Source organism: Phyllostomus hastatus, unplaced genomic scaffold, assembly GCF_019186645.2.
Source record: "Phyllostomus hastatus isolate PE091 unplaced genomic scaffold, TTU_PhHast_1.1 phas_contig_17, whole genome shotgun sequence".
NCBI classification, from domain to species: Eukaryota; Metazoa; Chordata; class Mammalia; order Chiroptera; family Phyllostomidae; genus Phyllostomus; species Phyllostomus hastatus.
The window spans coordinates 976,879-1,004,784 of NW_025333664.1; the positions used below are offsets into that span (position 1 = coordinate 976,879).

Here is a 27,906-nt window from a genome sequence, read left to right on the forward strand (position 1 = left end):
ATGCGCTCCTGAGGGCCCAGGGCTGGGCCACCTGCACCCGTGGCCCCAGGGGCCTCCTGGGAGCAGGAAGTTCCTGCCAGACCTCGTTGGGGCGGCGGGGCGGGAGCTCCTGGGCTGTGAGGGTGGGGGCGGGGCGTGGGGAGGGGATGGAGGAGGCATGGGCGGTGGGGGAAGGGAGTATGTGCGGGGGGGGGGGGCGCCGGGGAGGAGGGAGGTGGGGGGCCTGGGGGCGTGGGGGTGCAGAGGCTGCGCGGGGGGCGGGGTGCTGCTGTCCCTGCAGAGGCAGCTCTGGCCCGTCCGAGTGCGGCCACAAGGTCACCATGCAGAGAGCAAACACGCAAACCACAAGGCCCCGGCCGCAGCCCAGCCCCACGGGGCACCCCCGGCCTGCCCCCCTGCACAGGCCTGCCTGCCTTCCTCGGAGAGCGGCAGAGGGGGCGGCGCTGGGCAGGGCACCCCCCAGACCAGCAGGGTGCCTTCAGCAGGCCCTGCGCTCCTCATCCTCACTTTGCAGACAGGGAAACCGAGGCCGGGACTGGAGGCGGAAGGGGGCCCCGCAGGCCACCGGTGCCGCCAGGTGACCGGACCAGAGGTCGGCTCCCTCCTGCCTGCCCCCACCCGCCCCCAGCCCCCTCCCCCCGCCCTCAGTCCCGTGTCCCGGGTCCCGGATTCTCCTTGCTAACTGGCCGGGGGCCGGGCCACGGGGTATTATGGGGAAACAATCCCATCTCTATGTGGTTCAGGCCCGACCCGTTCTGCCGCTTTCTGCGCGATGGCAGAACCCGCCCGGCGGCTTCGGGCCGTCTCTGCCTCCTTTCTGCTCCTGGCAGGGACGGCCCCGAACCTGTCGAGCGGGTTTGGCCAAAATCGCGTCTGGCTGCCTGTGCAAGATCACGCATTGCTCCCTCCCGTCTCCGAGGCGGGCGCTCGGGCCGGCGGAGAGGGCTGCAGAGGTCAGCACGCGCGAGGGGCCGTGTGAGTGCCGGGGACCCCGGGGCCCCTCGGCTCCAGCCCTCGGGGGCAGGGCAGGGGCCAGGGTCGCCGTGAGGGTGCTCCCCGGGGCTCCCCAGCCTCTGCTCACTGGGGAAGAGGCTGGCCAGGCTGGAGAGAGGGGTGCAGCTCCTCCAGGGAGCTGAGTGGGGGAGGGGCCGGGGGCCTCCTGGGCAGGGCCGGGGTGCAGAGGCGAGGCTGGGGGCGAGGGGCGGGGGCACCGGGAAGGGGCTGGCCAGGCACTCCATCCGGGGCTGCTGCACAGCTGGGTCCTGGGGCTGCGGGGGTGCCGAGGTGTGGGGCGAGGTCCACGGCACAGCCTGGGCGCGGTGGGACACAGCTGCTCTCAGCTTGGGGTCCCTGGGGAACAGTGACAAAGACCTCGGGTGGGGGGGGACATGGGTCCTACTCGGCCTCCCCCAGCCGGGCCTCAGGGAGGCAGCAGGCGGCCGGCCCATCCTCAGGAAGCTCGGTCGCAAGGCCCACAGTTACCTGAGCCGCAGAGCGACCTGGGCCAGCCCAGGACACACCTGCCCTGCCCTCTGTGCATGTGTGTGTGTGTGCATGTGGGGTCTGCAACCACGAGCACACAGGTGCATGCACGCACATGTGTGTGCGGGGGGGAAGCTGAGGGCGGCACATGAGCACACGGTGCTCGTGTGTCGGGGTGTGTGCTGACGTGTTAGGATCCCGTCCGTCCGTGTGTGAGCGTGGGGGCATCCCGGCCATGCCCGAGTGCCGTGGATCCGTGTGTCTGGGGGATGTTAGAGCCCTCCCTGGCAGGGATGCACCTCTGGACATGACCCGCCACCCCGCGCCGGCCCAGAAGGTCACCGGGAGTCCCCATGTCTGTCCCAGCTGTGCCCCTTGGGAGCCGGCGACTGTGGCAGGTGGCATCACCCTCACCTCAGCTTCCTCGTCCGTAAACGGGGCCGCCGTGGGCCAGCGTGAGACCCGCCAGGCCGTCGTGTGTGGGGCACCTGGCCCGTGGGGGCCCAGGCCGGCCGCTGACCGCCTATTGGGCAGATGGCTGCTGGAACGCTCGCGGCGTCTAAGGAGCCCGACAGCCCGAGGTGCACGGGAGCGTGGGGCAGGGGTCCCGCCTGTCTGCCTGACGGCGGGGACGCCAGGGCTCGGCCGGGGGGCGACGGCCCACGGCCGCAGGGCGCCCCGGTGGGGGGGGGGGCGGATGGAGACCCTGGAGCCTCGGGGCCAGACCCGGGCCGGGGCCGAGCAGCCCTCCTCAGGCGGCCGCACGCGCGCGCTGAGCCCGGGCACGCGGCAGGTGCTCGGGGAACTCTGAGGCCGGGAACGCGCGGCGGCTCCGGCGGTGGGCCTGGCCCCGAGCCGGCCCTCAGGACGACGGTGTCCTCCCGCAAGGGGCCCTGGTGGCCGCGGGACCTGCGCCGGCCCAAGGGAGGGGGGCCTATAAACAGAACTGCTGGCCCCCCCGGGGGTCTCGAGGGAGGGGGCACGCGGGGGGGGCGCAGGGTTTCCACGGCAGCGAACTGAGCGCTTGGCCTGCCAGGCATGGGGCTGGGGCCGTGTTACCAGGGAGGGGTCACCTGGACACCCGTCACGGGAAGGGGCCCCACGGCACCCTGATATGCAGGCAGCGTCACCCCCCACGCAAGGAAACTGAGGCTCTGCGAGGTAAAACCTCTCGCCGCAGCCCGCAGGGGGGTCCGAGGCAGGGTGGGTCCTCGCCAGGGCTGCAGGGTTGGGGCCTGCACCCCCAGGCCTGGGGGCTGGCAGGTAGGCAGGGGCGTCAGTGTGGCCCCCCACTCACCCCTCCCTCTTCCTGCTCCTCCCAAAGGCTCGGCCCCAGTGGAGGGGTCCCAGCGGAGGGGTCCCAGCGGGGATGGCCGCAGGTGGGGTCTGGGGCCCTCAGGGGCAGAACTCAGGTCTTGGCTTCCCACCGCACCCCAGGGGGCAACTCGGGCCACCCTCGCAGGTACAGGGCCCCCAGGCCTGGGCGGGGCCCACCTCACCCCCAGAGTTCGCCGAACCCGCAGCCCCCCGGCTGTGCGGGGCACTCCCGGCGAACGCAGAGCCGGCTGACCTCCCAGGAGGGGGCTACCACCCGGGGTCGCTCTGCCCACAGCGGCCACCCTCCTCCCCGAAGCAGCGAGGCCGCCTCCGCCTCCACCTCCCGCCACCCCCACCCTCCCCACACTCCGGGAGCGTGGACGGGACAGTGTCCACCTGGGACACTGTCCGCTTGGCCCCAGCCAAGTCCATTTTGGTCACCTGCCCTCCTGGGGACATCACCCGGCCCCCACAGCCCTGGGCCTCCCCGGGAGACCAGGGGCCCCAGCCGCCCGCACAGCCCTGCCCCAGAACACTTGTCCATGCTGTTCCCCAGCCCAGCGCGCAGGCGGGTGCCCCCGCTGTCCGCCATGGACCCTGCGAGGAGCAGCCAGGAGGGCCAGCGGGGCGGCCCGGGGCACCGGGAGAAGCCTGGAGGGAGGGGAGCAGGCCCGCAGGGGGCACCGCAGGGACCCCACTGGGGACAGCGCCTGCCTCCCGCCGGGAGCCAGAGCTCACGCAGGCCTCTCCCAGGCCCACGGCACCACCGCAGGTTCCCTCAGGCTCGTCCTTTACGGGAGGGGAGGCGGCCCGCCCACAGGCCCCCGCCGGCGCTGGAGGGAGAGCCTCCCGCCCAGCGGGTCCGGGTAGAATTTCCGGCGCTGCGGCTCAGCCCGTCCCAGGCCGTCCCCGCCCGCCTGCCGGGAACCCGAGTCCACGGAGGCCCGGGCTCCAAGGGTTCCCTCCCAGGGGCCCCACCAGAGGCGCCATCAGCAGGGTGAACACGGCAGGGCCCCGGACACGGCAGGGTGCACCCCCCCGCCCTCACAGGAAGCTCCCGCCCTGGCTCCCATGAGCCCCCTCAGCCGCTGGACCCGGCACCGTCCCCCCGGCCAAGTGGCCGGAGCCTCGCCGCCCGCACGGCGCCACCACACGGTCACCCCGCTTCCCCAGCTGTGCCGGGCGTGGCCGGCAGCCCGGGTGGGTCTGACAAACGAGTTCGGGGAGCCCCATCTTCCTGTCCCTCCACGCCCCACCGCACCCCAGCACCCCGCCGGGGCGGCTCCTCAGACACCGCAGGGCGCAGGGCCTCACCCTGTCCTCTAGCCGGGCCCAGTCCCGCATCCACAAGTCCCTGCTTCCCAGTGTTCTGATTCTGGACCCGGGGGCCAGGGCCCAGCTGGGAGCCCGGCTGATGGCCTGCTTCCCGGCGGGCAGCCCCGGCCCCGCGCTCGAAGCCCTGAGCTTCTCTCAGAGTCCCCAGGCCTGCTCCCCCGGGCAGAGTGGCCCCCAGCCCCACCCCCAGGTGCCTGCCGCCCCCCATTCCAGGGGCCCGGGGCAGCTGTGCATCCCACAACTGGTGGGCAGGGGGCTGGCCTCCGGGCGTCGCACAGACATGGCGGTGGGTTTGGGGACAGTCGTCGCTTCGTGCACGGACATCCGTGTAGCTTTGGGGGTTCCAGTTCGGGACTGCGGGGTGCTGCTTTTGGGAGGCCCGCACGTCTTCAAGGCCCCTGCGGTGGCCATGGTCTCCAGCGACCGGCCGATGGGGGATCGAGCAGAGGTTTAGTGCGGAGTGTGTCCTGGGGAGAGGGCGGAGGAAAGGAGCCGGACACAGGAGCCCGTCCTGGGTGGCAGTCCCGTGGGGGTTCGGACCTGGTGGACACGGCACAGCAGGGTCCGGCCGACAGAACCGGGCCTGTGGCCCAGCCTTCCCGGCCTGGGGCCAATCTGTACCCGTGGGGGAGTGCGGGGGGAGAGGCCTGCTCTGCGGTGCGGCCGGGGTGACCGGGGTGAAGGAGGGGAGACTGAGTGGACAGGACCCATGCCTCCGGTCCTCTCCAAGCGCCCCACAGGAGGTGCCCTGAGAGTGGGACAGTGTGGACAAGGCCACTGGGTCCTCCGTGTGGGCATGACCCCGTGGGAGTGGTGTGGGGTGGCCCACAGGCCCTTCCCACGCCCACGGGCCCCCTCCGCACCTCCTGACCCACAGGCTGGAGACCGAGCAGCAGTAGGGCCGAGGGGCCAGCCCGCGCCCCCGCGCTGCGGGCCATGGACGGCTTCACGGAGGCCCTCAACAGGCTGAAGGCTGCCCACGAGCAGGAGGTCCTGGGTGAGCACGCGGGGCGGGCGGGCGGGCGGGGCGGGTGTCCCCACAGGTGACCCCACCTGGGCAGATGTTCTAACCGTCAAGGCCAGGCCTGGGGGTTCCCATGGTGCGCCTCCAAACCTCGGGCCTCGAGCCCAGAGTGTCCACGCGTCCAGCCGCCCAGCCTCACCCCAGAGCCCCGAGGCTGGCCCTGCAGGTGGTCTCCCGAAGGGTCAGCCTGGCCCGGATGCAGAGAGCCAACGGCCTCCCCCACCCAGCGCGGGGGTCCCAGCACCCCCAGGAGGGAGGCCGCCCACCTCTGGGAGGGCACCCTCGGGTCCAGAGGCCTGACCAGAGGGCTCTGGGGTGCGGTGCGAAGGCTGCTGTCTCCCTCCGAGACACTAAGTCTGAGCTCTGCCCTGCGCCCACCGCGCTGGACACACGCCTAACCCTGCAGTCCCCCCGCTTCAGGGCCCGGGCCCGGCCCTCCGGAGACCGAGCGTCCCACCGGCGCCCCCACACACGCCGGAGGGCCCGAGGGCCCGGGTCACCTCCCCAGAGACCTGGAGAGGCGGGGCCCGTTTGGGCAGCGAGCCCGGGCTGGGGCACATCGAGGTGGCGAGGAGGGGTCTGCCGGGGCCTCCCCTAGGGCCCCACTGTATTTTAGCAGTAGCTGCACCCACAAAAACACCCCGCCCAGGGCCTGGCCCGGTGGTGGGCTGCTCCCAGCCTCGAGGTCGTGGCCAATCTCCAGACAGACGCCAGAGCCACAGCCCCCCGCGGGGAGAGTGACGGGAGACGCTGGGCCCGGGCCGGGCTCCGAGCGGTCCTGAGACCGGGCGCCCACCTGGTCACCTCGTGGGGCGGCCTTGGAGAGTCAGAGGGGGGACCTGGGCAGGGGTGTGGTGTGGAGAGGGACGGTGGGGGATGCCCGGGGCTCTGCTGCAGGGGTCGGCCGGCCACACGGCCAGGCCTGACCCCCTGCCCCTTCCTCCGCCCTCCAGGCCTGCAGAACAAGCTCCTGGAGCTGAACTCGGATCGATGCCGGTGAGTCAGCACAGCCTGGCCCCGCAGGAACGGGCGTGAGGGACAGCGGCCGGCCCGTCTGCCCCTTCACCACCACCCCCGAGGCCAGGGTCCCCTGGCCCAAGCAGAAACAGGCTGGGCGTGGGTGGGGGCGGGGGAGGGAGTCGCGGGTCCACGTCACGGCCCAGGGGCTGGCGCCCCGGGACTGCAGACTACAAAGCCCCCACGCGCACAGGGACCCTCGTGGGGCTGAGCAAGCCCCGGTCCATCTGGGCACCTGAGACCCCAGCGACTACCCACAGGCCCGGAAGTCCCGAGGCACCAAGGCCCCAGGGGCCTCCCCGTGCCCCCAGCAGGGCTCCGCTCCGTCGTTCGGGACACAGCAGCAGTCACCCCGGTGGCCTGCGGTGCCGGCGTGGGGCCTGCTGGGTTGAGCTCGGCCCACACGGGGTCCCCACGCACGAGAAGTCCCCACAGCGGGCACGCCCAGTGGGACCCAGCCCGGGACCCTGGGAGAGGCCGGCGGGGCGGGGCGGGGCGGGGGGCAGCGTGGAGCCCCCCAGCAGAGCAGCAGCCCCCTCGCCTCGCCCCCCGCAGGGACGCCCAGAGGGTGGAGGAGCTCTGCGCCAAGAACCACCAGCTCCGGGAGCAGCAGAAGGCCCTGAAGGACAACGTGCGGGTGCTGGAGAACAGGTGGGCCAGGCGGCGGGGCGCCTGCCCACCGTGCTGCGTAGGGGCGCAGCAGCCGGGGGAGGGGGAGGATGACCAGGGGCCGTGGAGAAGGAGTCCGGGGGTTCCGGGGGTGAATAAACGGAACCAGACAGCCCCCGGCCCCACAGGGCCTTAAGCCAACTGCGGGATCAAGGCTCCTTCCTAAACACACCGGGCAGGGGGTGAGGTGGGCCGTCAGGGTATAGGGGCCACAGGGGCAAGTCCCGGAGGGCGCGGCCCCCCCACGGCCGCAGCCCCCCTCCTCAGAGCGGCCCCGCCTTCCCCGCCCCGCAGGCTGCGGGCTGGCCTGTGCGACCGCTGCACCGTCACGCAGGAGCTGGCCCGGAAGAAGCAGCAGGACTTTGAGAACTCGCTCCTGCAGCACCTGCAGCACATCTGCCTGCTCAGTGAGCCCGCCCTCCCCTCCTGGGGCGCTGCGGCCCCCGCCCCGGCGACCCTTCTGTGGGGGAGGTGACCCGCACCCCAATCTGCAGACCAGTGATTCGAGTTCCCCAGCAGGCCCCGGCCTGTCCCTCCCTCATCAGTGCCCTGGGCTGGGGTGTCCTGCACCCCCGGCCCACCCCCCCCCCCGGCATCCTGGCCCTCAACACCCTCCCCCCTCTTCCTGGGGGGGAGAAGCTCCTGGGGGGGAGGGTCCCCATCGCTTTGCACAGCCCTGAGGCTGGCCCTATGCTCCCGGCCACAAGTGACCAACCCCTCAGGCAGCAAGCGGTGAGGGCCCCGCCCCGCCTCCCACCCCCGGCCCTGGCTGACCGGTGTCCGACCCGTGTCCTTTGCAGCCAGCGAGATGAACCGGCTGCAGGAGGAGAACGAGACCCTGAGGGAAGAGGTGGCCCGGCTGCGGGGCTCGGGGTGAGTGCGGAAGGCGCCAGAGGCCTGAACACCCGACCCCCTCCCCCACTCACAGTGGGCCCCCAGGACGCATCTGTGGGGCACCGGGGGGAGGGGCATGGGGCACCGGACGGAGAGGGGGACCAGCCCAGCACTGGGGTGGGGGTCCCCCCCAGCCATTCACCATGGAGCCGACTCCTGACCTCGGAGCGACACACACGGGGGGCTTGTAACCAGCTAGGAGCCCAGTGGCCCCCCTAGAAACAGGCTGCGTCCCCAGCCCCCGCAGCAGCATGGATCTGCGGGCAACCTGGAGGCTCTGGGTCTGAGGCGGACAGGCAGGGCCGCTGAGCCCGCAGCGGGAGCCCTGGGGGTGGGGTCTCAGGCAGTGTCGAGAGAGCTTTTTCTGGGTCACCCGGGGCCCCCCACAGTAGTGGCAGGGACCCCAGAATGGCACCTTACCCTTTCTGATTGTCTCTGGGGGCACTGCCCTCACCCTCCCCTCGGGACACAGGCCCAAGCCCCCGTGCAGAGAGGGCACCCCAGACACCACCTCGCCCCCGCCGTGCATCTCCCCAGGCGCCCGCAAGGCCACCGAAGAGAAGCTGCCTGGAGAGGAAGTGGAGGACCACCCCCCAGGTGTGCGCCACAGACGGGTGGGCAGCGCTGGCCCGATGGGCCGAGGTGCTGGGGCAGGGGGAGCGGGGACGGGGGGGCCACCTCACCACCTGGTCTCTCCGCCTCCGCTTTTCCTCCCGCAGAGAAGCTGGTGTACCGGGCGTCTCCAGGGGCCAAAATCTCCCCGAGTGCCAACCCTGCCGAGCCGAGGGCCCCAGACGTGGTGAGCGCCAGGGACCCCCGCCCCGAGTGCCACGTGCCACGTGCCCGCCCTCTCTGCCACACCGGGACCGCCCGGCTCCATCTGACGGGGGAGGCGGCACGTCGCAGGACGGCGGGTGCCCTGCCCAAGGTCGCGCGGAGAGCAGAGGCAGAGGCCACGGCCGCCACCACCCCCCCGCCCCGCTAACTGCCACGCCCCCACCCCCCACCGTCTGTGCAGAGTCCCCAGCGGATCTCCAACCAGCTTCACGGGACCATCGCCGTGGTGCGGCCGGGCGCCCGGGCCTGCTCCGCCGACCGGGGCTCCGCCAACGGGACGCCCCCCGCCCTCGGCGGCCCACCCAGCCCGCCTTACGAGCGCGGCCTGCCCCTGGACAGGTGCGGCCCCGCCCACAGCCATCGCGGGGGGTGGCGGCCTCAGCCGAGCCCCAGTCTCTGGTCCGGCCCGCACTGGGGAGGGGTCCACGGCCCAGGAGGGGCTCTGCCCTTCTGAAACGTGGCTTTCCGGGTCCCCCACCCACCGCAGAGTTCCCAGGGGGCACCTCCTGAACACCTCCCAGGGTGGGGCAGGGGACCCGCGGGGAGGAGGTGGGGCTGGGCCCGCCAGGTGAGCCAGGGAGCTGATGCCCATAAGGAGAGGCCTCGACCCCACACTCCAGTCTCCGCTGGCCAGGCAGCCCCACGGCCCGGCCTCCAGGGTGGGGATGGCATGGGGGGGCAGGAACCCACCCTCTCCTCTCCCACCCGCCCTCTCCCCTACCCACCCAGTGACCTGGGCAGCAGCTCTCCTCACCTCCCTGGGCCCCAAGTCCTCCCCTGTGACCTGGCAGTTGACTGTGGCCCCTGTGATTGGGTTTCTTCCTCCCCACTCTCCAGCTTCCCGAGGGCCCCCCGGCCCTCCGCCGTGACCTACGAGTCCCTGAAGCACTCCCTCCAGGCTGACCGCCTCTGTCTCCTGAGCCACCGCCTGTCCCTGCACCTGCGGAGCTGCCACAGCAGCCCCCGGGACCCCGCCACAGCCCCCCGGGGCCCGAAGGCCGGAGAGGAGGAGGCCTGGGAGGAGCCCCCGGGCCTGCTGGGCCTGTCGGGCCCCCTGGTGGGCCAGCGGCTGCAGGGGGCCCTGAGCCTGCTCCTGGCCCAGCAGCTGCGGGCGCAGGGCCAGGCTGACGGGGCCAGGCCGAGGGGCCCCCACAGGCCAGGGGAGACACTGCCCTCCCCCCCCGTCGGGTCGGACTCGGAGGGGCCGGAGGGCGAGGTGGCCAGGGCAGCCCTGCCCGGGAAGCGGCACCCACGGCCCACGGGCTCCAGCAGCCCCAGGGCGAAGGAGGCCAGGACCGTGCAGGACCACGTTCCAGACAAGCCCCTGGACCTCTCGGAGTGGGGCCGGGGCCGGGACGCCCTCAAGTCCACGGGCCGGCCAGGGTCACTCAGCCCCCAAACTGCGCGCACCCCCAGTCCTGAGCCCCCCCAGGGAGCGGAGCCCCCTGCCCAGTCTGGGCCTTGGGGACACAGCAACGGCACCAAGGGGACCAGAGCACCGGAGCCGGAAGAACCTCGCACCCCCGAGGTGAGTCCCCGCCCTGTTCCCACCTCCGAGGGCCCGCACCCAGGCCGTCAGCCGTTCCGGGCGCCCGGCAGCCTGGCCGAGCCCCCGGCTGCACCCAGGCCAGGGCCCACGGGTTGCGCCCAAGTGAACTCAAAGGAGCCCAAACCACTACCTCGCTTCCCCCCAGGAACCCCCACAGCCTCTCCCGGGGCCCCAGCCCAGCCTGCTGTCTCCGGGTAGGCCCGGAGGTGAGTCCAGAGAGAGGCCCAAACCGTCCCCACACCCACAGAGGCCCGACGCCGGGGGCCCCCCGGGTAAGGCTGCGCCCACGGGGACCCAGCAGCGGGGCCACGGGAGGGGAGGGAGACGCCGTGGTCAAAGTCAGCGGGAGGGAGGCGTGTCCCGGGGCCCAGCTCAGCCCTCCCGGGGCCCGCCGGACCAAACCCTGGGTCCCCCACAGGCAAAGCTGGAAAAGAGTTGGGGGGTCAGGGCAGGCACGCCTCTGACCACAGGCTGTGAAGGGAAGGGCGTCCAGCAGCTAGGGCCTGGGGGCAGGAGGTGGGCGCCGCATTGCACAGCAGCGGGGCCAGGGGACACCCCCACTGGTGGGGTCATGGTACAGGCACTGGAGCCACGCTCCTCTGTGCCTCAGTTTCCTCACCCGCACAGTGGCTGCCACTCACTCCTCCTGGGCCAGTCGGCCAGAGAGGGCCCTGCTGCCGCTGGGCCCCAGGCCACCCGCCTGGCCTGACCCCCACCCTGCACCCCGCAGAGCCCAGCAAGCCCGAGGCGCAGCCGCCGCCGGCGCCAGACGAGCCGGAGGAGCCGCACACTCCTGATGCCTCCGACGATGAGGTGGGTCCCGGGCTTACGTGGGCTCCCCCCTCAGCCAGGGCTGCCCCAGGCTCAAGGTGGGGGGGGGGGACCCGAGCCCTGACCACACCCCTCCCTGCCAGGGGGGACTGAGCCCCGAGGAGGCCTCGCCAAGCACACGGGCGAAGGCGGCCAGGTGCTTCTGCACCGCGGAGCCCCGGCAGGGCCGGCCCCCGAAGAGGAAGCAGGCCCCGTCCTCTGACCCGCGGGACAAAGGTCAGTGGCCAAGGGCGGGTGAGGGGTCAGGGAGGATGAGCAGTCGCCACAGCCGCAGCACCTCCACCCCACCTTTCTGGGCGCTGGGGGAATGGCCTCCTCAGACTGATGGGAGCCCAGAAACCAGCCCTTGGTACCCCCCCACCCCCTCCAGCACCCCCCCAGCAGGCTCTCCCTTAACAGGAGGGGCCGGGCGGGGCCCGGGGGGGTTCCCGGCCCACCTCCCCCTCGCTGCCAGCCCGGCCAGTCCCCCCACCCTGGAGGGGTAGGGCCACCTTCGAAGAACCCAGGGCGCAGGGCGCACTTGCTCCCGCCGGGGACGGGGGTGGGGGTGGGGGTGGGGCTGCTCAAGTGTTTGCCGAGGGCGGCTCCTGCGGGCCCAGCCCCGCCCCACAGGGCAGTGGAAGCAGGAGCCCAGCCTGTGGGCCGGCATCAGGACTGCCCCATGTCCGCCCCTGGCCACAGAGGCAGCTCAGGCCAGGCCCCAGGAGCCCGAGAGAGCCCGAGCACGCCTGGGCTGACACCGGACGCCGCCCGGCTGTCTGCGCGGGCGGGTCTGCTCCGAGGCCGGCCGGGCCCCGGCTGCCACAAGGTGCCGTTGTTGCCACGCAGGTGGCCAAGGCCTGTGTTTGCCAGGCTGGAGGTGGCGGGGGGGTGGGGGGGGGGCGGCGCACCTGTCTGATTTCCAGGCACTTCCTGCTGGGCACTGTTTGGAAACCGTCCTGGTAGGCGTGGCCCTCGGGGGCACTCAGGTCCTGCCCCACCCTGCACTCTGAGCCTCCCCGTCCTCCCCCCAGCAGCTGGCCCTGGGGCTCCCCCACAGGCACCGGCGCCCCCCAGCACCCACACTGGCGGTCGGTGAGAACAGGGCCCTGGCCCGGCATGTGGCTGGCCCCGCTGAGCGCCAGGCAGGGCACTGCACGGCTCGGCACAGGGGCAGCACGCTTGCAGCTCACGCCCCCGGGGCGGTGCCAGTGGCGTCCACTCACACCGCCCCTGGGCCTGGACAGCGGTGGGCTCCTGTCTCATTGGTGGGGAAACTGAGGCACAGAGAGGGGCAGCGCCTTGCCCAAGGTCACAAAGCAGGTGCAGAGGATCAGAACCCTGGCAGGTTTGACGCAGGTCTGAGTCTCGTTCGGCATCAGAGATGTGCCTGCAGCCACGCCCCTGCCGGGTCCTGGGCCAGTGCCTGCCCCGCGGCCCCAGCCCGACGGCAGGCCTGTGGAGGCACCCAGCCAGTGTCTCAGGGGGTCTGGGAGTGGCTGCCCCTCGGCCTGGGGTATCCAGCACGTGCCCTGCCCTCCGTGAGGCAGCGAGGGGGGCCCTGGGCAGCCTGGCCGGCCTCCGGGTCACACAGCGGGGGAGGGGTTCCACTCTCCCGGCAGACGCGCAGGGCTCACTGTCGGCCCGGTCAGGATCCCGTGGCTCCAGTGTCTGCTGGTGTCATGACAAGTCACCCCTGCCGGGGTGGGCTCTCGGGTGGCCGTGTCCAGAGACTGCCCTCAAGGCCCTGGGGGGAGCCCAGTGTCATGTCAAGGGAGGACATGTGAGGCCAGCGCTGGGTGTCCAAGCCTAACCTCAGGCCGCTCCCCTCAGGCCCCAAGAAGCTGTCCTGAGGCAGAAGGAACTCCAGGAAGGCCCCTGACTCGGCCGGGGGCCCGGGAGCCCCGGACCCTGAGGACGAGGGCCCCTCGTCTGGCAGCAGCGGCCGGGGGAGACCCACAGTGCTTCGGACAGGGCACCACGGCCCACCCACCTGACTGCCCGAAGCCGGGACAGCTCCCACTGCCAGCACAGCCCGGTCCAGGGGGAAGGGGCCTGGGTCCTCACGGTGGGCACGGGAGCTGGGAAGCCCGAGAGGGAGCCTTTGGGTGGTCTTTCGAACCCCTCCATCACACTCCTCCCAAGAATGGCCTCTGGACCTGCCATCCCACCCTCTCCAGAGCAGGGGCTCGAAGGTGCCAGCGGCAGGGACGCTCGGGCCCCAGCCCAGCCCAGCCCTACCACCGCAGCGCACAGACACTCCCTGCTGGGCAGCGCCCTGTCACCCAGCCCCTCCTACCAGCCCAGACCCTGCTGGCCCCGCGCTCCCGGCTTCCCTTCCTCGCGGGCACCGAGGTGCAAGTGGCGGTCTTGGACGCCCCCTGGTGGCGGAGTCCCACAAACAGACTCTGGGAGTTTAGGGGGGCGGGGGGCGGTGCCTCTGCAGAGAGGGCCCCCAGGGGGCGCTGGGAGAATGACGGTGCAAAGAAGGTGGCATGTGTGACGAGCAAGGTAGGGGGCAGCTGGCACAGGTGACTCTCGAGTGCGTCCAGGGCCAGGGAGGTCACTCACTCCCTTACAGGAGAGCAGGATCAAAACCAGCAGGGCGCTACAGGGACAGGGTGCCCTCTGGGGACGGTGGGGAACGGCACTGAGAATGGGCATCGGCCCCCACACAGCTGCTCCTCATAGACACCCCCAGTCCCTGGCCCCGCATCTGCCACTGATGCTGCCGGGCAGCCCACCCAGTGCTCCACCCTCAGCCCCCAGGACTTTCTGCCCCCCCCCCAGTCCAGGACAGACACAGGACATGGAGCGGTGACTGGCCTGGGCAAGCTGGGGCAGCAGGCCGACTCATGGGGGCACTGCTCCCCACTTCACTCCAAGTGGCCACAGAGACTAAATTCCCAAGAGAGTAGTCTGGGGTGGCGGGGGAGGGGGGTCCACGAGTGCCTGAAATCTCCCAGCTGCTGAAGGTGGCATTGATTTTCCCAAAATCAAATAAAAGAACATCCGATTCGCAGGCCTGGGTGGTGAAGGGTTGTGGGCAATTTGGAGGGGCGGCGGGAAAGGTAAGAGGACAGGCTGGGCACTGAGCGAGCCTCACTGTGCTGGCCAATGAAGGTCACCAGGGGACATGCCCGGGCGAAAGGGGGGTGAGGGTCCGAAGGGAGCGGCCGTGGAGCCGGGCCCTGACTGACGACGGTGATGGCGATGACCTTCATACACCTCGCGACCCGAGGCGCGCCGCCCATTTTCCTGGTGCCCGCAGACCATGGCCCCGGGGCGACGGGCAGCGCGTGCAGGGGCATTGCTGAGCCGCATAACCAAGCGGCGAACGCCGGCTTCCAGCCCAGGGCGGACCGCGCTGGCAACGCCCCCTGCGGAGCCAGCGCCTTCCCGACTGCATCTGGGGTTGAAATCGCTGTCCCCACCCGAAGGCAGCACCTGGGACTGAAGCCACCGCTCTGACGCCAGAGGGACGCGGGTGCAGAAGAGGACACTGAGGCCTAGATCGCTCGGCTGCTGGGGGAGGGGTAGGACGGCCCCGCCCCGCCAGCCCTCCCAGACCCTCCTGTCCACAGACCCGCTGTCTCTTCCTCAGTTAAGGAGGGAGCCCTGGTGGCACCGCTGCGGTGCCGCACAGCCGTTCCGGGAGCCCGGGGATCCTCGGCGAAGACTGTCTAGTGTGCACACTGAAGGGCCTCGCACACGGCAGGTGACACAGCTACAGGCCCTGCGGGGCACACCCCCGCAGGGGAAGTGCGCTGGAGCCTGAAGACGCAGTCTCGACGGAGCGATCCCGAACGCCGCAGCCCAGCAAGAGCCCGGCTTCCGAGCGGGGACTCGAACTCGTGGCCCGGTCGTCGCTTGGCCCCGGGCCAGGCCCGGCGGAAACGCGGGCTAGCAGACCGGGCGCGGGCCCTCGGGGCGCAGGGACACCACCTCCGTGACCCAGGGGAGCCGCCCCCCGAGCTCGGCGGCCCGCCCACGGCTCCATGCTGACCAATTGCCGAGCGCGACGGAGGTATATTTGCATGAGGGCGCGCCGCGACCAATGAGCGGCTGTCCCAGGCGCTTGCGCGCCGGCGGCGGCGGGCCGCCCGCGGGCTCAGTTAGAGGATGGCCGCGGCGGCGGCGGGTGGGGCCCCGGGCCCGGCCCCCGGCCCCGGCTCCGGCCCGGGTCCTGCAGCCAGGGCCCCGCCGCAGGCGCTGCGGAGGCGCGGGGACTCGCGGCGCCGACAGGCCGCGCTCTTCTTCCTCAACAACATCTCCCTGGACGGGCGGCCCCCAAGCCTGGGCCCGGTCGGCGAGAAGCCGCCGCCGCCGCCGCCGCCGCCCGCCGAGGCCCGCGAGCCGCCGGCGCCGCCGCCGCCCCCGGGGCCCGAGACCGCGCCCCCCGCCCCGCCGGGCCCGCCCGGAACCGGGAACAGGGCCTCGGCGCCCCAGGGCCTGCTCAGCCCGGCGCCCGCGCCCGCCGGCCTCGGCCTGGACCCGCAGCGCCACAGGTGAGTGGGGGGCGGGCGGGGATGCGGGGACCCGGGGACTTGGGGCCGGCAGTCTGGGGTGGGGCCTGCGGCCCCCCTGCACAGGATTTAGGGAGCGGGGTCATCCGGGGTCCCCCCGCCCATGACGCCAGGTCGGGGTGCAGGAGGTGACCCTGACCTTCTGTGAGCCCCAGGCACAGGGTTGGGATGGCAGGGCCGGGTCTTCCGGGGCTCGGCCAACCCCTGGACACGGTGTTGGGGCTCCCTCCGACCCTGTGGGTCCCCAGGCACCGGGGTCATGGCCCCCAGTCCTGCCGGCGGCTGACCATGGGGTCTCGGAGCTCTCAACCTTGTCAGTGCCCTGAACGTGGGTTTGCTCAGCGCCGCCGGCCCCCAGGCCCAGCCGCAGTCCTGGGACGCCCCTCCCAGCCCACCTCCCCAGTGCCCGACAGAGGACACAGGCTCCCAGGCGCCTCCCCTGTGCCCTGGGCTCTCTGCTCCAGGCGCCCCTCCCTGCGGACCAGGGGTCCCTGCACGGGAAGGACAGCTGGCCCCCACGTCTCCTGCAGAGACCATCACCCCCTGCACCAAGGCTGCCCCGGCACTGGTGGCCCGTCACCTCTGTGCTGCCCCCGTCCCACGGCCCCCTCTGAGCTCTGCGCCCCTGGTCCTGGCACGTCCTGGCCGGCAGTTACTCCTCGGCCCTGAGTCCATCTCCAGGAACCCCTCGGACGTCCTGGAGCTGCGCCCACTACCCCAAGCTCAGCCCCTGCGGTCTGTGCCCCTGCCCACAGCCCCTGGGAGCCAGACGCCCGCTTCCATCTCCCAGAAGCAGAGTGGCAGCGTCCAGTGGCCCTGCCTCCTTGGCCCCTACCTCTGGGCCCTGGGGTGGCCCTGGGGTAAGCCCCGCCCACAGCCCTCACCCCGAGGAGTGACAGGTTTCCTGCACCTGGGCACGGGGACCGCCTGCTCGTCACGGCCCCTGCTTGGCCTTCAGTCCGCAGCACAGAGCTGCCGGGCAGTGGGCAGCCTCTGAGGCTGGCCCTGGAGTCCAGGCACAGCCTCTCACGTGGGAGTCATCTGGGCGGCACCGGCATCGCCCCCTCCAGCCCCGACCCTCGGGGGTCCCGGGGTCTTCCGGCCGGGCGGGCCGCACCCACAGCACCTCGCAGGTGCAGCTTCGCTCCCCTCTGGCGGTGAGAGTCCTGGGAGGGCCAGGCGCCGTGTGGGGGATCTGCGAGACAGACCCTGTGCCCAGGACAGCGGCTGGGCCCTGGAGCTGCGCTGGTGGGAGGGGCTCCGGGGGGCGGCCACGGGGAGTGCCCGGAGCCCAGTGGGGTTGGGGCTCCACCGCCCGGTTCCGAAGAGGGCGTGGGGCAGGCCCGCGCTCGGGGGGAACTGAGACAGGGCGGGGTGTGGCTGGAGTCGGGTGCCCTGTGTCCCTCCACCCCTCGCCTCTCCCTCCTGCGTGGCCTTCGAGTCCCGGTCCAGGTGCCCTTCCTGCCCTCCTGGGGCCCCGCCCTCCTGCCTGGGCATCGCCGCGCAGCCCCCACCGACCACAGGGCAAAACGGACTGCTGGTTTCCCTCCGCGCTCCCCGGGCCCGGGCAGGGGGTCGCCGCCCAGCGGGTGGGGGCGGCCAGCCTCAGCGAGGGGGCTGCCGGCTCCCGGCTTCAGACCTCGAGGACCCGCTGTTGTGTTTTGGAAGCGGAGAGGACTCCGAGGCCCTTTCCCAGACCCCATGTCCTGGTGTCCTGCCAGGGCCCAGGCTGTGGGAACAGCCGCGGACGAGCCCCCGCCCCACCACCCAGCGGCTCTGTGACCTCGAGCCGGTGGCATGGCCTCTCTGAGCCTCAGTTTTCTCCTCCACGGGGTGGGCTCGCGTGGAGCGCAGCCTGCTTGGGGGCCGTCGTGAGGCCAGGTGGACGTCCAGGGCTTAGCGAGGATGGCCGCGGCCAGGTGACAGGAGACCCTGGTGGCAGTCAGGCTGCACGGGGCTCAGCCCACGGCAGGGAGCCCCCGAGACCCTCGTTTCCCTCTGAGGACTGCGAACGCGGTGTTGACGTTCAGTTCGGCACCAACGCGCGTGAGCACCCCGGGGCCTGGGCTGCCGACTGGGTCAGACCAGGCTGCCAGGAGCCCCCCGGCCCGCCCGGTGCCGTGTCACGGTGCTTCTGTCCCCTCCCCCCTTGTCCCCTATCCTGGGAGTGGGCTGCCGGACAGAGCCCCGCATGGGGTGGCCTGCAGTGGTCTACAAGGTCACTAGTCAGGTTGGGGTGTGGGCGGGGCCCCGCGCCCTCCAGGGGCTCCAGGGAGGGTTCAAAGTCACTGGCACCTGTCGGGCGCCTGACGAAGAGCAGCCGCTTCGGTGGGGCCGCCGTTCTCAGGTGGCCTGCCCCAGGTGCAGCAGCACCTTCCCCGGCCCCCTCACCGGCCGTGGGTGTCGGGAGCCCCCGGGCAGGGTGTTCTCAGTTACAAGGTGAGGGGCGTTTCCTGGACGCCACAGGCAGCATCTGCTGTGCCGCGACGTCTCTGCTGGGCTGCCGGCGCAGCGCATCCGGAAGGAGCGCCGGCCCCAGCAGTGCGGGGGGGGCCGGCCGGCATCTGGGCTGCAGAGTCGTGTGGGGGGGGGGGTGGGGGGGCCCAGCTCCACTCCCCAGCTCTGTGCCTCGGTCTCCCCACCAGCGTGTGAACGGAGGGTGGTAACACGGCCTCCCCGGGGGAGCTGTTGGGAGGATCCAGTGTGTCTACAGAACACTCACAAGGAAGGGAAGGTGGAAGAACGTCACAGACAGGAGTCTGCCCAGCCCACGGGGAGCAGCTTTTCCGAGCGGGGCCACAGGCGGCTCCGTCCCTGCCGAGCGGGTGCTGCTGGGCCTCAGGGCCATGCTCGGTGGGCGGGGCAGCACCGCCCGCGTCTCTGTGGGGACCGCCGCCGGCCCGGGCTCACAGACAAAGCCCCAGGCGTGCACCTGCCATTGGCACCACCTGGGAAATTGCCTGAGGAAATGAGCTGGGGCAGCCCCGAGGGGCTGCCCCTGGGGCTGCTCCTGGGGCCTGGGGGCCTCGCCCTCGGGGCAGGCCAGGCGCAGCCGCAGACGCCTGCAGGGATATCCCCTCCCACCAGGCGGCTCCCTTTCCCGGTACAAGTCCTGGAGGTCACTCCAGCTGGACATCCACTCTCAGGGCAGGGCTGGCCTTGGCCCCCTCCACAGCACCCACCCAGGGCCTCAGGACGCGGGCATCTGCCCAGCAGACCTCCCCTGCTGCCCCTGGAGTGGGCAGCCAGCGCCCCACCTGCAGAGGCCTGGCTGTGCCCCTCCCCCCGGCCCCCATCCTGGCTGGGCGCCACTGCAGCGCGAGCCCCTGCCCGGTCTGCCCTGCCCACCCCGGTCTCCGCGCTGAGCCCTGCCGTGTCTTCTCCACAGGAGGCGAGTCGCCTCCCAGCGCTGCTCCCTCGAGTTCCTGGAAGACACGGTGGGATGTCCCTCGGTTCCAAGGTAAAGGTCCCGCCTGCTGCCCGCCAGAGCTCTGTGGCCCTGCGCACTTGCCCCAGGGGCCAGAGGGGGCGTGGGAGGGACAGGTGACCTGTGTCTCGCCCGCAGGACCAAGCACGTGCCCGGCTCCCCCAGACACAAGGGCCTGAAGAAGACCCACTTCATCAAGAACATGCGGCAGTACGACACCAGGAACAGCAGGTGGGACACCAGGAACAGCGGGTGCGGCTGCGTGGGGCCGCCCGCCCCTGCCCCCACGTCAGCCCAGCGCCGGTCCATCGCAGCCCCCTGCCCTGGCCGTCCCCGGAGCCCCAGGGATGGCAGATGAGCGCAGGCGCAGAAGGAAGGGGCGAGAGCACAGGCAGATGCGCGCAGGACAGAGGGCCGGGTTCATCCGGACACGCAGGGGAGGGGCCGAACTAAAGCCCCAGCCCGGCGGCATCCCCAGGGCAGGGCCACCCTTCAGTGGGCCGGATGGCTGCCAGCCGTACCCCCTTCCCAGCAGTAGCCGTGGTCGGACGGCCCCGGACCGCCCAGCACGACAGGCTGGGTCTGGGGCTGAGGGGCGTGGGCCCGGGCATGCCTGACAGGCCAGCCGGCCTCAGTGGGCACTCGATGGGCAGGCATCCCAGACGTGAGGGGAGCCCAGCTGTCATCCTCCCTGCCAGGCCGGGGCCTCACCGAGCAGAGCCGTTCCCAGTTGGGCAAGGGCTGCCCCTGCCTTGCGCACTCCTGTGCCAGGGCCCCTTGCAGCCACGGGGGTTCGGGGGGTGAGGTGTTTCCTGACACTCTCAGGCCCTGCCTCCCCAGGACGGCTGAGGAGGGGCTCCCCAGACCCAGCGGCCTGGTGGGCACTCCCCTTTGCCTTGTGCATCTGCCAACACCTGACCGTGGGAACCAGGGTCCCGGCCTCCAGCCTGGGCCCTGCCGCGGGGGCCGGGCAGGACCCTCCGCGTGCCGTGTGCTACCTGTGGGGGAGCAGTGAGCGCTGGGGCGGCTCAGACCCACTGGCCCCGGCCCGGGAGAGCCCCCCGCCGCCCCCCCGCCGCTCTGACCGGCGCCCTCCCCCTCCCCCTCCCCACAGGATCGTGCTCATCTGCGCCAAGCGCTCCCTGTGCGCCGCCTTCTCCGTCCTGCCCTACGGGGAGGGCCTGCGGGTCAGGTGAGTGGCCGGGCTTCGCGGCAGATGTGCCGCAGAGGGCCGTCTCCTGGCTCCCTGGGGAGGGGCCTGACGCTCCTCGCTTCTGTCTGGGCTGCCTGAAGGTCAGCGCAGGGGTGCTCCTCTCCAGGGGACACTGCCGTGTGTCCTCGTGGTCCGGCCAGGTAGTTGTGTCCTCTGTGTGACCCAGGAAGAAGGGGACAGCCGCCCAGGGGATGGCGCCTGGGACCTGGCGTGGAAACCTTCCGCCCAGTGTGACTGCAGCGTAGGGGGCACCCCTGGAGCGCAGCCGTGGGTGAGGCTGGGGCCCGGGCTGCGGGGCCGCGTCGCTGCCACCGATGCTTTAAAGGAAGCGCCCGGCCTGGGGAAGGGGTGCGGCCGGGCAGCTTACAGCAGGCGTCCTCGCCCACGTCCCCAGCACCGCCAGCGCCGCGGCCGCTCTCCAACACGGGCGCTGTGGCACCTGCCCTCGAGACTGGGGGTGGGGGGGTGCCGGGGGAGGGGAGGCTCTGCCCCGCCCACCGGAGGGGAGGGGCAGGGGAGGGCCCACCACAGCTCCCTGTGCTGTGCGCTGCAGCGACCTGCGGGTGGACAGCCAGAAGCAGAGGCACCCGTCAGGCGGCGTGTCGGTCTCCTCCGAGATGGTGTTTGAGCTGGAAGGAGTGGAGCTGGGGGCCGACGGAAAGGCAAGAGCTGGCGCCGCACACAGCCGGGCAGGGGCGGGGCTCAGGTCCCGGGAGGGGGCAGGAGTGCGTGGGTGGGTGCTCCCCTCTGGTCCTCTCAGTGCCAGGGGCTGGGGCAGTGGGCTGCCCCCCATGCCAGCGGGCCCCTGGACTCAGGGGGGTTGGAGGCAAGGGTGTCGGAGGCGGGGAGAGTGTGCCCGTGTCACAGGCCCAGACGAGGGCTGGCAGGGGCGACAGTCTAGAATGTTCTTGTCACCGAGAAGGCTGAGGGTCAGGCGAGCAGCACCAGCTCCGGCCTGAGCCGGGTTGCGGGGTGCGTTGGAGGGGCAGCAGCGAGGAGGGGCAGGACCGCCGCTGATGCGCTCACCTCCCCAGGTGGTGTCTTACGCCAAGTTCCTGTACCCCACCAATGCCCTGGTCACGCAGAAGACAGACGGCCACGGCCCCCCGCCGCAGCCCCGGCCCAGCGTGCCCCGGGCCCTGCCGGCGTCCCGGTACAAGCCTGCTGCCGCCAAGCCCCCGCCCACCAGCACAGAGCTAGGTACCCTGGCCGGCGCGCGGGCGCCCCCCGGTGGCAGCAGAGCAGAGTCGCGTTGAACCCACAGCTCTCCGTCCAAACAGAGGCGGGCCTGGGGCTGGGGCTGGGACTGGGGCTGGGGCCTGGGCCTGGGGCCTGGGGCTGGGGCGTGGCCTTTCGGGACAGAAGGGGCTCTTCGCAGAGCAGCCAGGCGGTGGGGAGCAGCCGCAACCGCAGACGGCTCTGGAGGCCGGGGCGTTCCCATCAGGTCGCCCTTCCACTCCTCCAGTGCTGGGAGCCCCTCCCAAGCCCCGTGGGACCTGGCCTAGGACCCCCTGCCCAGTGTGACCGCAGGCAGGAGCAGGGCGCCCGCCCCCGGGTCGGGGCGCTGGGTCAGGGCTGCCTCCCGCCCGCAGGCAGCGACGCGGGGGACGCCCTGGAGTACAACCCCAACCTGCTGGACGACCCGCAGTGGCCCTGCGGCAAGCACAAGCGCGTCCTCATCTTCGCCTCCTACATGGTACGTGAGCGCGGCCGCCGCCCGGGGGGGAGCCGTTCTCCCGGACCCGGGGCCCCGCGGAAGGCACGGCGCCGGCGGGAAGCGGCCGAGCAGCGGCCGGCCCAGCCCCCTGCCCAGCCCCCTGCCCAGCCCCCTGCCCTGTGTTGCAGACGACGGTGATCGAGTACGTGAAGCCCTCCGACCTCAAGAAGGACATGAACGAGACGTTCCGGGAGAAGTTCCCGCACGTCAGGCTGACGCTGAGCAAGATCAGGAGGTAGGGGCCGCCCCCCCCCCACACCCCGGACACCTCCGAACCCCCTTCTGCTGCTGCTGCGGCGGCAGCACGCCTCCCCATTTCCTGCACCGGCCGGAGCCTGACAGACCCAGGGGCCCCCCGCCCCCGCCCCGCCGACAACACCTGGGCACACGTGCACACACACGCACACACGTGCACACACACGCGTGCTGCCTGCGGCCAGGCCATCTCTTTGCTTCCGGCAGCTGCCCACGCCCACTGAGCCCCCGCAGCGGGCAGCTGCCAGAGCTGTGGGCCGAAGCCGGGCTCCCGGCCACTGCCCTCCGCCGGGCCCTGCCCCGCCGGCTCCCACTGACACCTGCCCCGGCAGCCCCCGCAGCGCCGAGGCTCCCAGGGTGGTCCGAGGGCCACCTCAGCACACCCACGTCTCGGCGCCTGTGCCCTTGTGGTGACCCGCCGCCGCGCAGCCACAGGACAGCAGGCACTGCGCTCTCCGCCCTCTGCCCTCCGCGGTGGCCCTTGCAGAACGGGGCGGGACGAGCTGCTGCTCTAAGGGAGACCGCCTGAGTCCCGTGTGAACCCGCAGTTTGAAACGGGAGATGCGGAGCCTCTCTGAGGAGTGCAGCCTGGAGCCCGGGACCGTGTCCATGGCCTACGTGTACTTCGAGAAGCTCGTCCTGCAGGGCAAGCTCAACAAGCAGAACCGCAAGCTGTGCGCCGGCGCGTGCGTGCTGCTGGCTGCCAAGATCAGCAGCGACCTCCGCAAGAGCGAAGTGAAGCAGCTCATCGACGTGAGTGTGCGCGCCCACCCGCCCGCCCTGGCCACGCCCCCAGCTGGCCACGCCCCCTCCCAGGTCCGCTCCTCGTCCTCACCCCAGCTCCCGTTTGATCGCTGAGCACTGCCCCTTGGGGGCGGTGGTCGTCGCCCACTCCCCACCCGCTGACTTAGGTGGGAACCAGAGCGGGGGCCACACTGAACCCTTCTCTCTCCTTCAACGCAGAAGCTGGAAGAAAGGTTTCGGTTCAACAGACGGGACCTAATCGGGTTCGAGTTCACAGTGCTCGTGGCCTTGGAACTTGCTCTCTATCTCCCCGAGAACCAGGTGTTACCTCATTACAGACGCCTCACGCAGCAGTTCTAGCGGGGGGCGCTGCACAGACCACCCCTGCCGCCCACCCCACTCGGCGCACCCCCACTGTGGGCCCCACGGGCTGTGCCCAGGCCGGGAGGTGCACTCCGGTCCCACTGCCCCCGGGCAGGGGCGCCAGGCCCCGCCTACACACGCTCGCTTTCCTGGGGGCGTGGCTCATTCCCAGACGCAGCGCGCCTCCCTGGCGTTCCCGAGTGTTCCTGCGCGCTCACATGGACACAGTGTGGGGCACAGGCGTCCTCCCGGGCCTGAGGCTGGTCCCGCACCAGGACCTCAGATTTAACGTCACGGCCTATGTCCCCATCTCTGCACTGCCTGGCCTCCCACGCAGGGTCACAGCCCTCTGCACAGGCCCGGCCTCGCCACCTGGGCGGCCTGATGCTGGACACACTGAGGTCGCTGCGGTTACGTGATGAAGCATTAATCCTGACTGTCTGGGGCTTGGTGTGAACACAGTGCTGTGGACACAACCCCACCCTATGGCCCGGCTCCAGTCCAGCCGCCCGGCCCGTACACACCCACACAGCCCTGGAGTCCGTCAGGCCAGCAAGAGCGAACTCTTGTTCCTGTTGACCACTTGTCTTCTCGGGCCTCTGCTCTCCCAGGCATCGGGTCACCACGAAGCCCTGCTGCCCACGTGTCACGCCGTACCCCGACAGGCCTTGGCACACGTGTCCACCCCACACGGACGCTGCCCGCCAGGAGAGCACCACTGGGCTGTGGCACCGGACCTTCAGGTGACCGCTGCACGGCTGGCTCCTGATCTAGGCAGCACCGTGGCAGGAAAGCAGCCTATTCATCGTCACGTGGGACCCTGCCTGGGGGGGTCTTTTTCCGGAGGGAACAAAGGCTGGTCGACCAAGGCGTGCGAAGCTGACCTGAAACTACACTTGACCCCCACGTGGGGAGAAGACTGGGAGGTGACTGTCACTCCCGAGCCAGCCTGGGCCATGCCAGCGTGACCATGTTCGGCTTTGCAGGCCTGCATCGTCCTTGCATGAGCTGTGACGTCATTCCCCGGCTCGCCACCCGGCCCAGAACACTAAGAACCAAGGACTGGCAAAGGCGCCCATCTGGGAAACGGCCACACCGCCTGGGCCATCGGACTGCTTCGCCAGCACGCCACAAACCTGTCGCCGAGGGGGTTCTGGGCCGGCCCCTGCCCCGCACCCTTTACAGAAAGGCCCACTGTGCTCACGACAGCACCCAGCCACCAGCAACTCGGCCTGGACCCCGGTGGGGGGGCACCACCAGCCCCCCGCAGGCCCGCCCCCTCTCCCACTCCTGGGGAAGGAATGGAGGACCGAGCCCACATCTGCACCCCAACTGGCCTCGCTCCCCCCCCCCGACCCCCCGTCCTGGGCCCAAGCTGAGGTGGAAGGAAGGTGCCAGCTGCTAGGCCCCAGGAGAGCAACCTGCCGGGCCCCCATAGCATCTCAAGGACACGTCTGTGTTACAAGCACTGTCGCCCCGAAAGTCCTGGTTTACAACTCAGCCTCAAGGAACCCACCCGCCCAGTGGTTTCTGTACAGCTGTAGAGCCGCTGACCAATGCCATAACTTAAGTTTGCCTATTTATGTCGTAAGATCCAGTCGTTTGTCGACCCTGTCTGCCCTCCCCACCCGTATCCGTGTCCCTTCTGGTAGCACCGAGCCGCCACTGTGTGGCGCTCAGGAGTCCCTGCAGCGAAGCCAAGGTTCCAGCCAGACCTCAGCCGAACGCCATCCTCTAGAGCAAGCCCGGGCACCTGAGGGGTGTCAAGGGCCGCGGGCCCCCCGTCGGCTCCCAGTAGCAGTTGTGGATTTTCAATGGATGTTAAGCAACTATCTGACCTCAATACCGAGTCACGTCACAGGTGTTTGTATTTGTGCTCATGAGTAAAACGTGGTTTCGCAGCACATTTCACAGACTGTCTCCTTTCTGTGGCTGGCCGCCTGTGGGCCACTCACAGCTCGGTGTCAGCCCTGGCCCTGCGGAGCCCGAGGCGCGCCCACCAGCACAGAGGGAACCAACACGGGGAGTTTCATTGTTTATTTGTGGAAAATCTCACATTTGTGATGCTCTGCAGTCAGAAGTTCCTAAACGAGAGAAAGAACCATAGTAAAGCCTCAGCTCTGGGGGGGGGGGAGTCCCAGCCTCTGAGCCCCCCTGGGCCCCACCCCCTTACTTTGAGACGATGCTGTCGGCCTTGGCCAGTCGGAGGATGGAGTCATCTGACTCGCCCTGGGGAAAAGCACACGGGGCATGTCCCCTGCCGTCCCCACTCGGGGCCACACAGCAGTAATGGGGGGGGGGGGGGAGACTCTCCCAGCCTCATGCCTCTCGGGACAGGGGAGGCCTTGGAGACTGGGGGAGGGGGAGAGTGGGGTACCTGGGAGGCTCCAAAGTAAAGACTGGCTGAGTGTTCCCAAGACCGTCGGTCCTGTCTATAAGCAACCTCCCCGCCCTCCCCAGGGATGGGCAGCCCGCGAAAGCCAGTCCCGCAGGCTCAAACTATCCTTCCGACCAATGAGAAAAGGCGAGACACCACTCGGCCCCCAAAGGCCCGGGTGGGCCAAGCCCCCAGACACTCACCATCCTGCGAATAGCCCCGCAGATAGCGTAGGTTTTAAACTGGCCGTTGAACCTGCCTGTCACCTTGTCGACCTATTGATGGAGAACGAGAGTCACACCAGACAGGCGCCCCAGCGACTCTCGTTCTGAACTTGGGGCTTCGGAACGATCCACGCCGGCGCCAGCCCAGGCCCCGCTCCCGCGCTCCAGAGCTTTCTCTCCTCCCCGGCCGTGCAATCCCTCCCGCCGCCCGGCTCACCTCGGCCACGTTCATCTGGATGGACGCGTGGTCCTTGGCGCCGATGATGCGGTTGCTGGCGGAGCTGCGGGGAGAGCGCTGTGAGCGGAAGGGGGACCGGGGTGGAGGCGGCTGGGGAAAAGGGCCCGGGCGGGGACGGCGCTCACCATTTCCGCGGCACGTACAGGTCCACGAACTCGCCGGCGTCGTTCTGCATGGTGAGAGCGCGCCTGCGGGGCCCCGCGCAGCGCGTGAGCACCAGGCGTGTCCGCGAGCCCTGCTCCCGACCGCAGTTCCCGCGCCGGGGCCTCGCCCGGACCCCGCGCGCCCAGCCCCCACCCTGACCCTCGCCCCGATCCCCGCCCACAGCCCCCGCGAGCCGGCACCGGCAGCGCGGCCTACCTGCTGCCACCGCCACGAGCACGTCCGGAGAAAGAGAGCGCAGCTTCCCCCGGCAGCGCTATTGGCGGGAGGGGCGGGGCCTCGGCGAGTGCTTCCGGGTCCCAGCGGGCCGCGGCGAGTCTGCGCAGAGCCTGGCCGGGCGCCCTAGGGCACTTCCGCTTCTGGTGGGCGGGGCGGGCGGGGTGAGGCGGGGGCGGGGCCTGGGGCGTCGGCTGGCGAGTAGGGTGCTGTGGGCGGGGCGGGGTTGGCCCTGAGGCCCCGTAGGACGGCGCGGGCTCCGGGCGTGCGGCCGCTCCGCCTGGAGGCTGGCTGAGGTCTCCGCAGCCCGTGCAGCCACAGATCTCGGGGCTCCGGCTCCCACCGTGAGTCCCCGTCGGCGGGGGCGCCGCGCCGCCGGGGCGAGACCAAGCTGCGGGGTCGTCCTTCGGAATGCGCGACGCAGACCAGTCCGGGCACGGACCCCGCGGAGGAGGAACTCTTCTGGGTGCAGTGGAAGATAAGAGCAGGCGGCGGACAGAGCCAGGCGGCGGGCCAGGGACGCAGGCGGGGGGCCGCAGGGCTGTGCCAGGTTCCTGTGGGCGGGACGCCGCCCTGGGACGTAGGGGCCGACCCCTCGGAGACCCGAGGCCCGAGGCCCGAGCGGGCAGGAGCCCGGCCCAGCCTGGTGGCAGAACCGGGTCAAGCCCGTGCGCTGCTCCGTCTGACCGCTCTCCAAGGACCGTTTCCACCACCTCTCCCCCCGCCCCGCTGCAGTCCTGCAGAGCCCTCGCGGACAGAAGCCTGTGCCGGCCCCCTCCTGGGGCCAAGACCCATTAATAAAGATAACAGAAAATTCCCAGACTGCAGAGGCCACTTCCCGAGTCCCTGCCCTACATTCCTGCGAGCGCGCAGGGCGGTCCTCCGCTGAAACATCCGCTTGGGGCTTCATCTCCCAGATGGAACCCAAGACCCCTTGAAGGAGGGCTTGAGACCTTGTATTATTCTGCCTCCCCCATGGTGGCTGCTCTAGGCTGAGCGGGCCAGAAACCCCCTCCTTGTCCTCTGTCAGCCCCCACGTGACTCCCCCCACCGGGTCCCTGGTTGCACAGTCGGGGGCTCTCCCGTGTCTGCCTGCTTCTCCTTTGGGACAGGATGTGTCAGTGACGCTGGTCACCCTGGCCAGAGCCTCATGGTGGCTCTGGGAGGATTTAACTGCATCTGGAAACCAGCTCGGTGCCGGCAGTGTCTGCTGTCGCTCCCACGGAGCCCGGGGCACAGGGCATCAGGAGCCCCAGTCTTCCAAGATGGCCCTCCAGCACTTGGGGCGGCCCTGAGGTCGGGTGCTGCGCACCCCCAGCACATGCACAGATGTGATGCGCCCCCAGCACGTGCGCAGACATGACACGTGCAGACATGATTTATGTTTGCGGTTGGGGATCTGCACAGCCGGCCTGCCCGTGCGTCTGCCTGCAGGCGAGCCCGGCGGGGCCGGTGATGAGAGATTCTCCCCGGAGCTGGACGGCAAGAGATGGGCAGCTGGAGCGCCAGA

At 71.1% G+C, this 27,906-nt stretch overlaps 3 protein-coding genes across 4 annotated transcripts; 2 read left to right on the forward strand and 1 right to left on the reverse strand.

Annotated features, from left to right (window-relative positions):
* The first annotated feature begins 874 nt into the window (after positions 1-874).
* RBBP8NL (RBBP8 N-terminal like) lies at positions 875-14,243 on the forward strand. 2 transcript variants are annotated; one of them, XM_045833056.1, is made up of 14 exons: positions 875-953; positions 5,012-5,131; positions 6,112-6,154; positions 6,731-6,826; positions 7,139-7,251; positions 7,645-7,717; positions 8,211-8,335; positions 8,458-8,537; positions 8,757-8,914; positions 9,413-10,103; positions 10,270-10,396; positions 10,855-10,937; positions 11,039-11,171; positions 12,768-14,243. In XM_045833056.1, the coding sequence occupies exons 2-14, from the start codon at positions 5,071-5,073 to the stop codon at positions 12,785-12,787; spliced, it is 1,803 nt and encodes a 600-aa protein (XP_045689012.1). In that variant the 5' UTR covers positions 875-953; positions 5,012-5,070; the 3' UTR covers positions 12,788-14,243. The 2 variants fall into 2 exon arrangements, with proteins under 2 accessions (XP_045689012.1, XP_045689013.1); XM_045833057.1 differs by having other exon boundaries at positions 887-975.
* A 789-nt stretch (positions 14,244-15,032) lies between these two features.
* Positions 15,033-25,085, forward strand: CABLES2 (Cdk5 and Abl enzyme substrate 2). Its single transcript, XM_045833392.1, has 10 exons — positions 15,033-15,442; positions 18,849-18,920; positions 19,026-19,118; positions 20,002-20,079; positions 20,654-20,762; positions 21,135-21,300; positions 21,693-21,796; positions 21,946-22,052; positions 22,621-22,825; positions 23,036-25,085. The coding sequence occupies exons 1-10, from the start codon at positions 15,057-15,059 to the stop codon at positions 23,174-23,176; spliced, it is 1,461 nt and encodes a 486-aa protein (XP_045689348.1). The 5' UTR covers positions 15,033-15,056; the 3' UTR covers positions 23,177-25,085.
* Positions 25,086-25,201: 116 nt separating this feature from the next.
* Positions 25,202-26,476, reverse strand: RPS21 (ribosomal protein S21). Its single transcript, XM_045833393.1, has 6 exons — positions 26,379-26,476; positions 26,144-26,206; positions 25,998-26,061; positions 25,760-25,831; positions 25,353-25,408; positions 25,202-25,263 (listed from the first exon to the last, which is right to left on the reverse strand). Exons 2-6 carry the CDS (start codon positions 26,191-26,193, stop codon positions 25,254-25,256), a joined length of 252 nt encoding a protein of 83 aa, XP_045689349.1. The 5' UTR covers positions 26,194-26,206; positions 26,379-26,476; the 3' UTR covers positions 25,202-25,253.
* Between the last annotated feature and the right edge of the window lie 1,430 nt (positions 26,477-27,906).

What these genes read in the sequence shown, in the direction of transcription:
- RBBP8NL (XM_045833056.1), top strand. Translation starts at nt 5,071, where the DNA reads ATGGACGGCTTCACGGAGGCCCTCAACAGGCTGAAGGCTGCCCACGAG. An exon ending in GCAGCACATCTGCCTGCTCA is followed by an intron (nt 7,252 to 7,644) that starts GTGAGCCCGCCC and finishes TGTCCTTTGCAG; the next exon opens with CCAGCGAGATGAACCGGCTG. An exon ending in AGCCGAGGGCCCCAGACGTG is followed by an intron (nt 8,538 to 8,756) that starts GTGAGCGCCAGG and finishes CCGTCTGTGCAG; the next exon opens with AGTCCCCAGCGGATCTCCAA.
- CABLES2 (XM_045833392.1), top strand. Translation starts at nt 15,057, where the DNA reads ATGGCCGCGGCGGCGGCGGGTGGGGCCCCGGGCCCGGCCCCCGGCCCC. An exon ending in GGGGAGGGCCTGCGGGTCAG is followed by an intron (nt 20,080 to 20,653) that starts GTGAGTGGCCGG and finishes TGTGCGCTGCAG; the next exon opens with CGACCTGCGGGTGGACAGCC. An exon ending in AAGTGAAGCAGCTCATCGAC is followed by an intron (nt 22,826 to 23,035) that starts GTGAGTGTGCGC and finishes CCTTCAACGCAG; the next exon opens with AAGCTGGAAGAAAGGTTTCG.
- RPS21 (XM_045833393.1), bottom strand. Translation starts at nt 26,193, where the DNA reads ATGCAGAACGACGCCGGCGAGTTCGTGGACCTGTACGTGCCGCGGAAA. An exon ending in CTGTACGTGCCGCGGAAATG is followed by an intron (nt 26,062 to 26,143) that starts GTGAGCGCCGTC and finishes CTCTCCCCGCAG; the next exon opens with CTCCGCCAGCAACCGCATCA. An exon ending in TCCAGATGAACGTGGCCGAG is followed by an intron (nt 25,832 to 25,997) that starts GTGAGCCGGGCG and finishes CTCCATCAATAG; the next exon opens with GTCGACAAGGTGACAGGCAG.